The sequence below is a fragment of the Canis lupus genome, chromosome 16 (genome assembly GCF_048164855.1).
Source record: "Canis lupus baileyi chromosome 16, mCanLup2.hap1, whole genome shotgun sequence".
Taxonomy (NCBI): domain Eukaryota; kingdom Metazoa; phylum Chordata; class Mammalia; order Carnivora; family Canidae; genus Canis; species Canis lupus.
In genome coordinates this window covers 6,169,680-6,180,336 of record NC_132853.1, presented here as the reverse complement: position 1 = coordinate 6,180,336, position 10,657 = coordinate 6,169,680, and the positions used below count along the sequence as shown (strand labels likewise).

At 45.7% G+C, this 10,657-nt stretch overlaps 1 protein-coding gene across 2 annotated transcripts; it reads right to left on the bottom strand.

The window, feature by feature from the left end:
- Positions 1–3,231: 3,231 nt before the first annotated feature.
- SET (SET nuclear proto-oncogene) lies at positions 3,232–10,321 on the bottom strand. Of its 2 annotated transcripts, none has more exons than XM_072778195.1 (8): positions 9,909–10,321; positions 8,297–8,354; positions 7,460–7,602; positions 7,009–7,112; positions 6,793–6,906; positions 6,034–6,204; positions 5,598–5,744; positions 3,232–5,021 (listed from the first exon to the last, which is right to left on the bottom strand). In XM_072778195.1, exons 1-8 carry the CDS (start codon positions 9,979–9,981, stop codon positions 4,998–5,000), a joined length of 834 nt encoding a protein of 277 aa, XP_072634296.1. In that variant the 5' UTR covers positions 9,982–10,321; the 3' UTR covers positions 3,232–4,997. The 2 variants fall into 2 exon arrangements, with proteins under 2 accessions (XP_072634296.1, XP_072634295.1); XM_072778194.1 differs by lacking the exon at positions 9,909–10,321 and adding an exon at positions 9,103–9,271.
- Between the last annotated feature and the right edge of the window lie 336 nt (positions 10,322–10,657).

Genomic DNA, 10,657 nt, shown 5'->3' with positions numbered 1-10,657 from the left:
CCCAGAGTGGAAAAGGTGATACTGACAAGCCATGACAGTCCTGGGTTGTCCCGCAATGGGAAATCAAGCAGATGACACCAACGTATGCAAGAGCAACTGGGTTCAGTGGGGGGCATGCCTAAATTTCATAATCAGAGGCATGTCCAGGTTGCCAAGGGCTTAGATAACAGCACATAGTAGGCTCTTTTAAATGGGGGTTGAGGGGAATCCCTGGGTGGCTCAGCGGTTTGGCACCTGCCAAACCCAGGGCGTGATCCAGGGCGTGATCCTGGAGTCTCGGGATTGAGTCTCACGTCGGGCTCCCTGCATGGAGCCTGCTTCTCCCTCGGCCTGTATCTCTGCCTCTCTCTGTGTGTCTCTCATGAATAAATCAAATCTTTAAAAAATAATAATAAAAATAAATGAGGGTTGTCATCAAGTTGTGTTGAGTTGAATGTTTAAGCATAATTTAGAGCAAAAAAAGACAATGTTTCTGACTGCTAGTCATAGGACTGAAGGAAAGGACAAAACAAGCTAGTAAAGCTCTTCTTTTCAGCATAATGTCTCTCTCCCATCCTGAGGATCATTTATCTACTACAGCCAAGAAAGCTGAATTATGTGAAAGAAGTCAAAATGATTTTCCAAGTTTGCTGTGTGTTCTACTGCTTCGCTGGTCAACAAAGGAAAGGAAGTCAGAAGTAGCAGAATCCATGAACCCCAGGCTGGGCAAACCCACAAGGAAACCAAATCCTAGGCTGATGGAGAAGCCTGACCAAATAGCTTCATCCTTTCTGATGGTACTTCATGAAACTGCTAATTCTTAAGAAAATTGAAGTTCCCTTCACATTCAGCATCCAGTGGGTAGTGAATGGTGCAAACAACTCTCCAGCTAACTGGCGGCTAAAACTGTATAAATATCAACTCAAAGAAATATAAAACTTCCTAGCAGGGCACATTAAAAAAAAAAAAAAAACAACACAAAACACTTTTTTTTCCTTTCTATACTTCCCTTCCTGGTATGGCAAACATCCGTCTATGTTTAGATTTGCTGCCCTTGGGTAGTAGGGAGTATGCAATATCACCAAGTAATCAAGCTGGCACACTCCCCATTCACTATTCTTGTTCTAACCACAAAACTGCAGTCTTTTCCCTCGGACCTATTAAAAAGTAAACTTCTAAAGTCTTCATGAACACAGCCACGTGTTCAAATGGGAATGCTGGGATTGTGTGTGTGGGGGGGTACTTTTTCCTAATGTAAGATGTCCTCTTTATTTTTTTTTTTTTAAGATTTTATGTATTTATTCATGAGAGACACACAGAGAGAGAAGCAGAGACAGGGGCAGAGGGAGAAGCGGGCTCCATGCAGGGAGCCTGACGTGGGACTCGTTGCCGGGACTCCGGGGTCACGCCCTGGGCTGAAGGCGGCAATAAACTGCTGAGCCATCCAGGGATCCCCAAGGTGTCCTCTTTAAACAATTGGAATGGCTCGTCATTCATCTCCTAAAGAACTTGTCTTGCTCTTCAGAAATCCTGAGTCTTCACCTTCTATAACAATTCTGCCTTTTCATAGCAACCTAACCAAAAAGGTCAAAAGCCAAACCTGTTTTCAGGACCAAGTGAAACCCTGAGACTAGTTGTCGAAAAGCAGTAATGGTAAAAACTACCAAATTAATTCAGAAATACAACTGAGTAGGAATCCTCTGAAGCCCAGAAGGCCCCCCCAAATCCATCACGTCAAAAACCCATACCTGTTGGCAGCCAGACAGCTAACACAGGTGAGAAAACAGGCCAGATATAAAGCCCATGTCAGTCAGAGACAGGCAAGATTCTGGGGACATTTAAAACTCTACATTGTACAGCCAGAGCTGGGAGAAACTGCAGGGCCTGTCACAGAGGTCAGGGAACAGTTAAGTCTTAGAAATCAGAACATGTTGGAGAAACAACCTCAACTGCAGGGATGGGTCTAAAAGAACATTCCTTTAGGTTTGAAATTAACTCTAAGGATAGATTACCAAATAGATACATTATCTATACATTGTCCCCTGTGCCCCTATTCATGTAGTTACTCCCTCATAAGCAGTTTGGCAGTTTTGGAAGATGCCCTCCTCCCAGAGAAACTACAGCAGCCGTTATTTGCCCTTTTCTTTTGAAATGTCCTTGTACCAAAGGAGCTTTAAGCCATTCATTTGGCACTTTCCAAAACACACTGCCCAAAGGCCAGCCTGAGAACTCTTGCAACTGGGTACAAAGCACACTTGCTACTCTGTAGCAAGTTCCAGGACACTGACATTGCCACCTTCCTGTCTCACAGCCCAGCACTCCTTTGCACGATTTGCAGGCACAGGGCAATCTAAAAGGTGATCTCAATAGTTAAGAGAAAATGATCTTTAAGAGCTATTTGAGTCATTTTCTCAAAAGTAAATGTACATCTTAAGAATGGATTAAAGAGGACCTAGGGACGCCTGGGTGGCTCAGCGATTGAATGCCTGCCTTCAGCCCAGGGCATGATCCTGGAGACCTGGGATCGAGTCCCACATCGGGCTTCATGCATGGAGCCTGCTTCTCTCCCTCTGTGTCTCTGCCTCTCTGTGTCTCTCATGAATAAAATTTATAAAAAAACAAACAGGACCTATAACTGATGGTCCTCCGATCTCACTCACCAGCCCATAAATCAGATTTAGTAAGTAGTAACTTTGAGAAACAAAAATTACAGGCCTACTTAATGAGTAATAATTCAAGCAACCTGGCGGACCCCTGGGTGGCGCAGCAGTTTAGCGCCTGCCTTTGGCCCAGGGCGCAATCCTGGAGACCCGGGATCAAATCCCACGTCGGGCTCCCGGTGCATGGAGCCTGCTTCTCCCTCTGCCTGTGTCTCTGCCTCTCTCTCTCTCTGTGTGTGACTATCATAAATAAAGTAAAAAAAAAAAAAAAAAAGGTAAAGAAAAACTTAAAAAAAAAAATTCAAGCAACCAGAGGATTTTTGCTAGCCAAGAGTCCTTTAAATGTTGAGACTTCAATAGGAAAATATTCGATCCCTTCAGGAACCAACTACATTCCAAAGAAGTTTCTTTTCTGTGATCTTTATACCTACCCTTTCATAGACTTCTCCCTGCTACACTGAATGATTTGAAGAGCAGTTTCCCCCATTCCCCAGTCACTACTAATGCAAATCAGACAGAAAAACTACCTTATCTATATCCAAAGGCAAGTAACATGTCTCTAGGAAACAAGGAGAATGACCCCAGTCAAAAAAAATCTTTATGTTCCTTTATTGGAGCAAGATTCCTGACCGGTATACAGTGATGTATTACTAAACAAGACCTGTGCAGAAATTACATACTATCCATCTAGACAGGTTTTCATTACACTTTGCCTATCGATGGAATAGTTCCGTTTATAAAGTTTTATACATCAAAAAGCTTTGAATTTGACCAGGCTGTCCATTAATTCATCTCTGAAAAAGTTAAGTGGCATTTAATTTTAGCTACTATAATTTACAGCATTAAAAAGCTTATGCATTAGGTAGCTTCCCAAAATGGTATCCTATGCACAACGGCATTAAGTAGAGCAGGGCCCGTCATCTCACCCGGATTCACACAGACAGGCGTCGCGTGAGAGCTATATGCTAAATAGCTAGTACTTCGAGACAAAAGTACTCCTGAGTTTCTTACCACCAATACGGACTTCTTACTCTGAGAGTCTGTCTTCTCAGCCACATTTCATAGTGCCAACGAAGACACGCCAGTAACTGCCCTGTGTGTAACTTGGCATTAGAGCACCAGGTCTGTCTGATGGTGGTGGCAGGCACTATTATTATATCCAGGCAATAAAGGCCCGTTTTTAAAAATGCCAATTTGAGACACAAATCAAGGGCACAACATAATCAGAACTCAGTTTTGAGCAATCTGGTATCACAACTGATGTGGGAGAGTTCAGAAATTGATGGCAAACTACACCTACGATGGCTCCTGGCTTTGAAGGCATTAATACATTGATTCAGATCCCTTTCTCAGTCCACACAGCCCTGAGGTCACCCTGCAAAGTGCGTATCAAATAATACGGAGTCAGGGTGACAGAGTTTGACAATACGTTATACAAGTTAAACTTGGAAAATCATATTAAATACACCTGTTCTGAGAGAAAAGCATCAAATCCTTTGTGTACACATTTAGTTTTATTGTAACAAAGCAACTTGTACACTTTTAACGTTTAAAACTGAGCATCTTTCCTTTCCAGTGAAACAAAAAGAAAATTTAAAAATAAACAGGAACAAAATTACAATAGAGAATGTCAATTCCAAATAAGATCCTACAGGTTCTGCTGATTCTCCCATCGAGTGGCAGGGCTCAAGTCATCATTAGGAGAGTTTTATTTTAAAAGTGTCATCTTAAACTGCAAGGATGTCCGTTAAACATCACAATTAAACATGCCAAAGGAGAAGCCATGTTGTCAAAATGCCCACTTAACCCACCCAAACATCTCAAACCCACCCTTTGCTGACCTTCTATAACCCCATTTTTTTAAGTTTTTTTTCTTTTTTTAAACAAGAGAAAGTAGACAGGTACATGTTGGTAAATGCTAACTGTCCATATTCACATAGAGACACAGTGTAATCTCTGAGCCCAATATACAGAGAAAGGAGGAAAAAAGCTAGAATTCTATGCACTACTACACAGGGGCCTAGCACCCTCCAGCTTCCAGCAGAGCTAAGGGAGCAGAAGGTTTTTCTTTTTTCCCACAGAGCACGGTGGTGTTGATTCCATAAAGTTTTTGTTGAGACAGGAAGGAATAAAAATGAATTTGGAACAGAAAGGGGTAGAGATTCTTTTCCCGCTGTATTCTGCTCAAAGTATTTCCCCCCAAAATAAGTTGAGAACAATGGTATAAAGGGAGAGAAAAGAGACTTCAAAAAACAGGGCGAATGAGCACAAGAGGAGGGGGGGAAAAAAAGAGACGCAACTTGCTCCCAGGGACTGGAGAAAATTAAAAAAGGAAGGTTGGAATCCATCAGTGTTCCATTAGTCATCTTCTCCTTCATCCTCCTGTAAGAAAAAAAAAGTGGGCAGTCAATCTTCAGGGTTAAATCGAAGTCATTCCTCAACATTCACACAAACACAGACCTCCAGAGAACATACTGCCACATTACAGGGACATATATTACAAATCTATAAATCAGTATGGATCAAATCTCAACTGAAAGACACAGTGACATGGTCTCAGATAAATTAGTTACCTTTCAGCACTCACCAAATTCACAGACCTTTCACACCAAATACAAACCAAAAAACCAACCTATCCCAATCTATGAGAAATTTCATGTTTGTCCAAAACACACAAATCTGCTATTTAGATTTCTCAGAATTTGACCAGCTACACTGTCCATATCACCCTCATTAATTACTGGCCAGGGAATGACAAGATAGAGTACTAACCACAAAATCAGAAGTAATTATATTTAAATCATGGATACAAGAAGTTTACTAAAGTCCTCTTCAATTGTGGACAACAAAATAGCTTATCTCCGTTGATCAGTTCTATTACACAATAAATGTAACCCACAAAATAACAAAATTCTTTTGAGATGATCTCTTTTGGACTTAACCAAATTTTTTTTTTACCTCTCCTTCCTCCCCCTCATCATCATCTTCATCTTCTTCACCTTCATCCTCATCTCCTTCTTCATCAATATCTTCCAATCCTTCTTCTTCTTCATCATCATCATCATCTTCTTCTCCTTCTCCTTCTTCATCATCCATATCAGGAACCTTAAAAACAAAACAAAACTTACCTTAGGAACTCATTTTCAAACAAAGGAGACAAGTACAACCTTGAATAAAAAGTACACTCTCGGGCAGCCCCGGTGGCTCAGCATTTAGCACCGCCTTCAGCCCAGGGCCTGATCCTGGAGACCCGGGATCGGGTTCCGCATTGGGCTCCCTGCATGGAGCCTGCTTCTCCCTCTGCCTGTGTCTCTGCCTTTCTCCCTCTGTGTGTCTCTCATGAATAAATAAATAAAATCTCAAAAAAAAAAAAAAAAGCACACTCTCAACTTACCAAGTAGTACTGTAACGGATTTGGCCAAATATCATCTTTGATGACCTCTCCTAACTCATCTGCACCTGCATCAGAATGGTCAGTAAACCAGGTGAAGAAGCTCTCTGGTTCCTCGTGCTGTCTCTTCCTGCTGGCTTTATTCTGCGTTTGACTTGAACGTTTCGTCAAATCCTAAATGAAGACAGAACTTTTGACATAGGTTCTCCATAATACCTAGATTCCCTGTAACTTAAGATCTTAACCCAAAAACAGGGTGGAGTAACATTAGTATGTTAGCTACGCTTGTTATCTAAAACAAGTTATAAAGGTAAGCAAAAGTTAAATCCTCGAATTCTAGGTCTTCAAAGACTTGTCAAAATTGTACAAGTTTTTCCTGAAAAAATATCATGTGAATTTGGCTTTTTTTTTTTTTTTTTTTTACAAAATTAGTTCCACTTTGACAACCACCACCATAATGCAGTATAATAAGTTAAAATGGGTTTACCACTTAAATGAAGACATAAATGCAGTTTGGAAAGTAGCAAGTCATTTGAAAACCTCAGTCCCCAATATGAAAATCAAAAAAAATTTAGCCTTAAAGCCTTGCACTAATTTTTGATAGCTCCATGCATTGTATTTGGCATAAACACACTAGATTTTCATACATTTTAAGGATCTGTATTGAACATATAGATTACCAAAGCAGCGAGTATTGGTAAGTGGTTCAACTACACCAAAAATACACAAAATGATACCTTCACCCAACAATTCCTCAAATACCTTTCCAGATTTCCATTTGATTTCAGTGGACTTTGACGATGGATCACCACTCTCATTCAGATGAAATTCTTTGGAGAGAACTTTATTTTCGAAGTAAGGGTTTTCATCAAAATACTATAATAAAAGATTGAAGAACTAGAAATCAATACAAACAGCTCTTCCAACCAAGCTCCAATTCATTTCCACAGTGGCAAACAAGGAGTTACTGATACTTACAAAATCTATTCTGTAACCTGATTTAATATCTTCAAATTCTGTCACTTCGACTCTTGTCAAATAATGCAGCGCCTCTTCATCCTCCTCCCCAAGCAGTGCAGACACTAGACCAGCAAATTATAGGTCAAATGAGTATCACAAACAAAGATTAACAAACAATTCAGAGTGATGCCTTTAAAAACTTTTCCAAATTTAGTGAACATCTTTGATTTCATAAATCCATTAAGTGCGAACCAGATGGCTCAGTGTCAGAGCTGTCACTATCTTTTAACCAAGAAATCAAAGAGAATCCCAACTTAGAATAGTCTCTTCTAAAATAAAACATTAAATGAAAGCCTCCTTTCTCTGATTGTTTTAATTTCTGCACATAACCAATATGTTGGACTAAGTCCTCGAGCCAAGTCCCTCCACTCTCTCCCATATCCTGGAATAATGCTCTGCCACAACATACCTTGTGGATGGTTGACAAATGTTGTTACCCAAAAATTGGGGATTTTGGCGATCAATTCCGACCTCTTCTGAAAAAATGGTTGGCGGAGTTTGTTATATTTCTGTTCTACTTTCAAAATCTCCTCACTGGCTTGTTCATTAAGTCTGAAGCAAATGAAAAACCATGTTGACAATGATGGTATTTGACAAATAAAAAAATTGCCAAAAACCCAAAATATTTACTTATTAGCTACAGCAGAGTACAAAGTACTTATTTATAATAACCAAACCCCCTAGATTTTTGTCGTTTGAGACTCAAGTCAAAACTCGGATGGCAAAAAACAAACAAAAAAACTTGGATGGCAACTTGATCTGCTTCACCAATACACACCCTCAATAACTTACAGTTCTTAAAGTGCCCAAACTGAGTCTTTTGGTAACATTGTATATTTACCGCACCAACTCTTATCACCAGGCTAACTCCAATTGTTTCAACCTCAAGCAGATTAAGCTTACAAAAGAAAAAAAGTTGCTAATAAAGTAACAAAGTTATAACTCAAGTGGAAGCAACAGTAATGCCATAATGCTAAACTATCAGAAGTCCAGGCACTGCAATTCAGACAACTTGTAGCCTTTGAGAGCAAACCCAAGCTTTACAAGGTCGAGGTACCTTCTTCAAAGTTTTTAGTAAACATAAAAGTATTTCACAGAAAAATAACACTGAACTTTCAAAATATTTCCAACTAGGTTATAATCATCTCCACTTAGCCAGTGGATACAGATTTGACCATAGTTTCAATTACTACCAGACTGTAAGCTACATCTTAAAGTCTCCAAAGCAAACCACAAAAAACTTTACCTGTCTATTTCATTTTGTACTTCATCAATATGTTCAATTGCTTCTTGCTGTTCTTTTTCTGCAAGAAAAAGGTGTATAGGACTCAATACTAGTTAGAATATAAAATCAGTTTTCCTGACATTAACAGGGTGTGTGATGTGACATACCAATAAAGCAGTTATTAAAAAAGAAACTGCCTACTACAAGGCAAGCTCTCCACGTGTTCATGCCTGTAGTTGACACATTACCTTTTAATTAAAAGACTTTTCACAGGTCATGCAATCTGCTAGGCTACTCAAAATATTTGCAGCACTTTTTGAAGAGTTCCCTTATGAGAAGAAGACCAGTAGTAAAGTTTCTATCACGAAAGATTAAGGAATAAGCCTTATTCAAAAATTCTTACTATTATTTGTCACCTTACACACCTGTAAGAGAGTGATGCCAGCTGTTAACGCCAGTACAGACACTAACCCAAGACCATAACAAAAACGAGAACACCACTTAGTCTCAGGAGTAGGATCACTTATTACGCAAAGTTGAAAATACTGCTCAGCATCACATACAATTAAGACATCAGACAGGCCTGACAGGTAGGGCCCTCGGATCCGCCGACCATCCTAAACATAGGACCTTACCATCTCAGAATAAGAACCCTAATGATTCTACCCTGACCTTTCTCTCCCCTCCAACCCAATTTCAGGCGGGCTTATCTCGGATGCGGCCCCACACGATTCTGGAGCACGCTTACAGGAAGCAAGCATGAAGTCTGAAAACTATGAACCACAGAAGGCAGAGCAGGAAAAGGGGGTGTGCGATGGAAGAGGTACCCTTTTGTCCGGTGAAGACTGCAGAACCTACAAAGCTAAGTGGGCGTGAAGGGGCCCGATCGCGCGGCTCATTTCCGGTAACCATCCCGGGTTTTGCAGCCCCCCTGCCGGGGAAGCCTTTACGGCCAAGGCTGGGAGGCTTGCGGAGAGCCATTGTAAAGCCCCTCCGCCGCGCCGGCCGCCGCGCCAGGCTTCACAGCGCTCTGCCGCGACGGGGTGGCCACCCCACGTGGGAAGTGTGCCCGGGGCCGGGCAGAGCATCCTCCCGGGCCGCCCGGGCCCAGTGCGAGGCCGGCCGCGTGCTTCCCCGCGCCCCCACCCCGCCCCAGCTCCAGGCGGAGGGCCGCGCCGGGGCCGGCCTGCGGGTGCGGGTGCGGGGGCGGGGGCGCCGCCCGCAGGCCGGGCGCGAAGGGGGAGCCGCGCGGAGGCCCGGCCGCGGGGCCGCGTCCGGCCGCACCATGTGGCGGCGGCGGCGGCTGATGGGAGCGAGGCATCATGGCGGAGCACAATAAAGAGAGGCTTCTCGGGAGGGAGGGAGGGGGAGGAGAGCGAGGGAGGGGGGAGAGGAAGGGGGGGTCTCCTCCGCCCGCGCCGAACAGGCCGCAGCGCCCCCGCCTCGCAGCGCCGTCCGCCGCCGCGGCGCCACCCCGGCCCCGGCCCCGCGCGCACAAAAAAGGGCGCCGAGGCGCGCGCCGGCCCGTCCGCCCAGCGCCCCCCGCGCGCCCCGGGCCCCGCCGGCGGCCTGCGGGCCGGGCGGGCGGCGAAGATGGCGGCGCGGGCTGGCCCCCGCCTCGCCTGCTCCTCACCTGAGGTCTCGTCGGCCCCGTCGTGGTTGGAGTTGAGCTCCTTTTTACTGACTTTGGCCGCCGGCGCCGACATGGTGCTGCTCCGCGGTCGGGGGGGGAGCGGGGAGGGGGAGAGAAGGGAAGGCGAAGGGGGCGGGCAGCGGCTTCCCCTCACGCCACACGCGCGGGCGCTCGCTCGGTCCGGCCGCCTCCTCCCGGCGCTCGCTCGCTCGCTCGCTCTCCCTCCCCCCGGCTCGCGCGCGCTGCCCTCGCGGCCTGACGACGAGGGAGGGGCTGGGGCGGCGTGCCGGGCCCCGGCCCGGGCTCCTGCTTACGGAGGGGAGGCGGCGGCGGCGGGCAGGCGGCTCGGCTCCCTCACTCACGCTCCGCGGTCCAGCTCGCTGCTCGCTCTCCCCGAGCCGCCTCCTCCTCCACCTCCTCCTCACGGCGAGGGGCGGGCGGCAGGGCGCAGGCGCGCCAGGCCCCGCGCGCACGCCCCGCCCCCGGCCGGAGAGGCTCGCGCCGCCCCGCCATTGGCTGGAGCGCCGGGACGAGGGGGCGGAGCCGCGGCGAGGAGACACAGGGCCCGGCCGAGAGGCGGGAGGAAGGAACGCCGCGACGTACGGGGCCGGCCCCCCGCGCCGCGCTCCCCTCCCCCGCTCTCCCCTGCTCCGGCCCGACCCGGGACATGGATTTGCGCGCTACGGGCGCTCGGCGGCCCGAGGGGCGGGGCCTCGCCGAGCTGCGCGCAGGCCCCCGGCGGCGCGGGC

What these genes read in the sequence shown, in the direction of transcription:
- SET (XM_072778194.1), bottom strand. Translation starts at nt 9,256, where the DNA reads ATGGCTCTCCGCAAGCCTCCCAGCCTTGGCCGTAAAGGCTTCCCCGGC. An exon ending in ATTTGTCAACCATCCACAAG is followed by an intron (nt 7,113 to 7,459) that starts GTATGTTGTGGC and finishes TTGCTGGTCTAG; the next exon opens with TGTCTGCACTGCTTGGGGAG. An exon ending in TCAAATGGAAATCTGGAAAG is followed by an intron (nt 6,205 to 6,792) that starts GTATTTGAGGAA and finishes GTCTTCATTTAG; the next exon opens with GATTTGACGAAACGTTCAAG.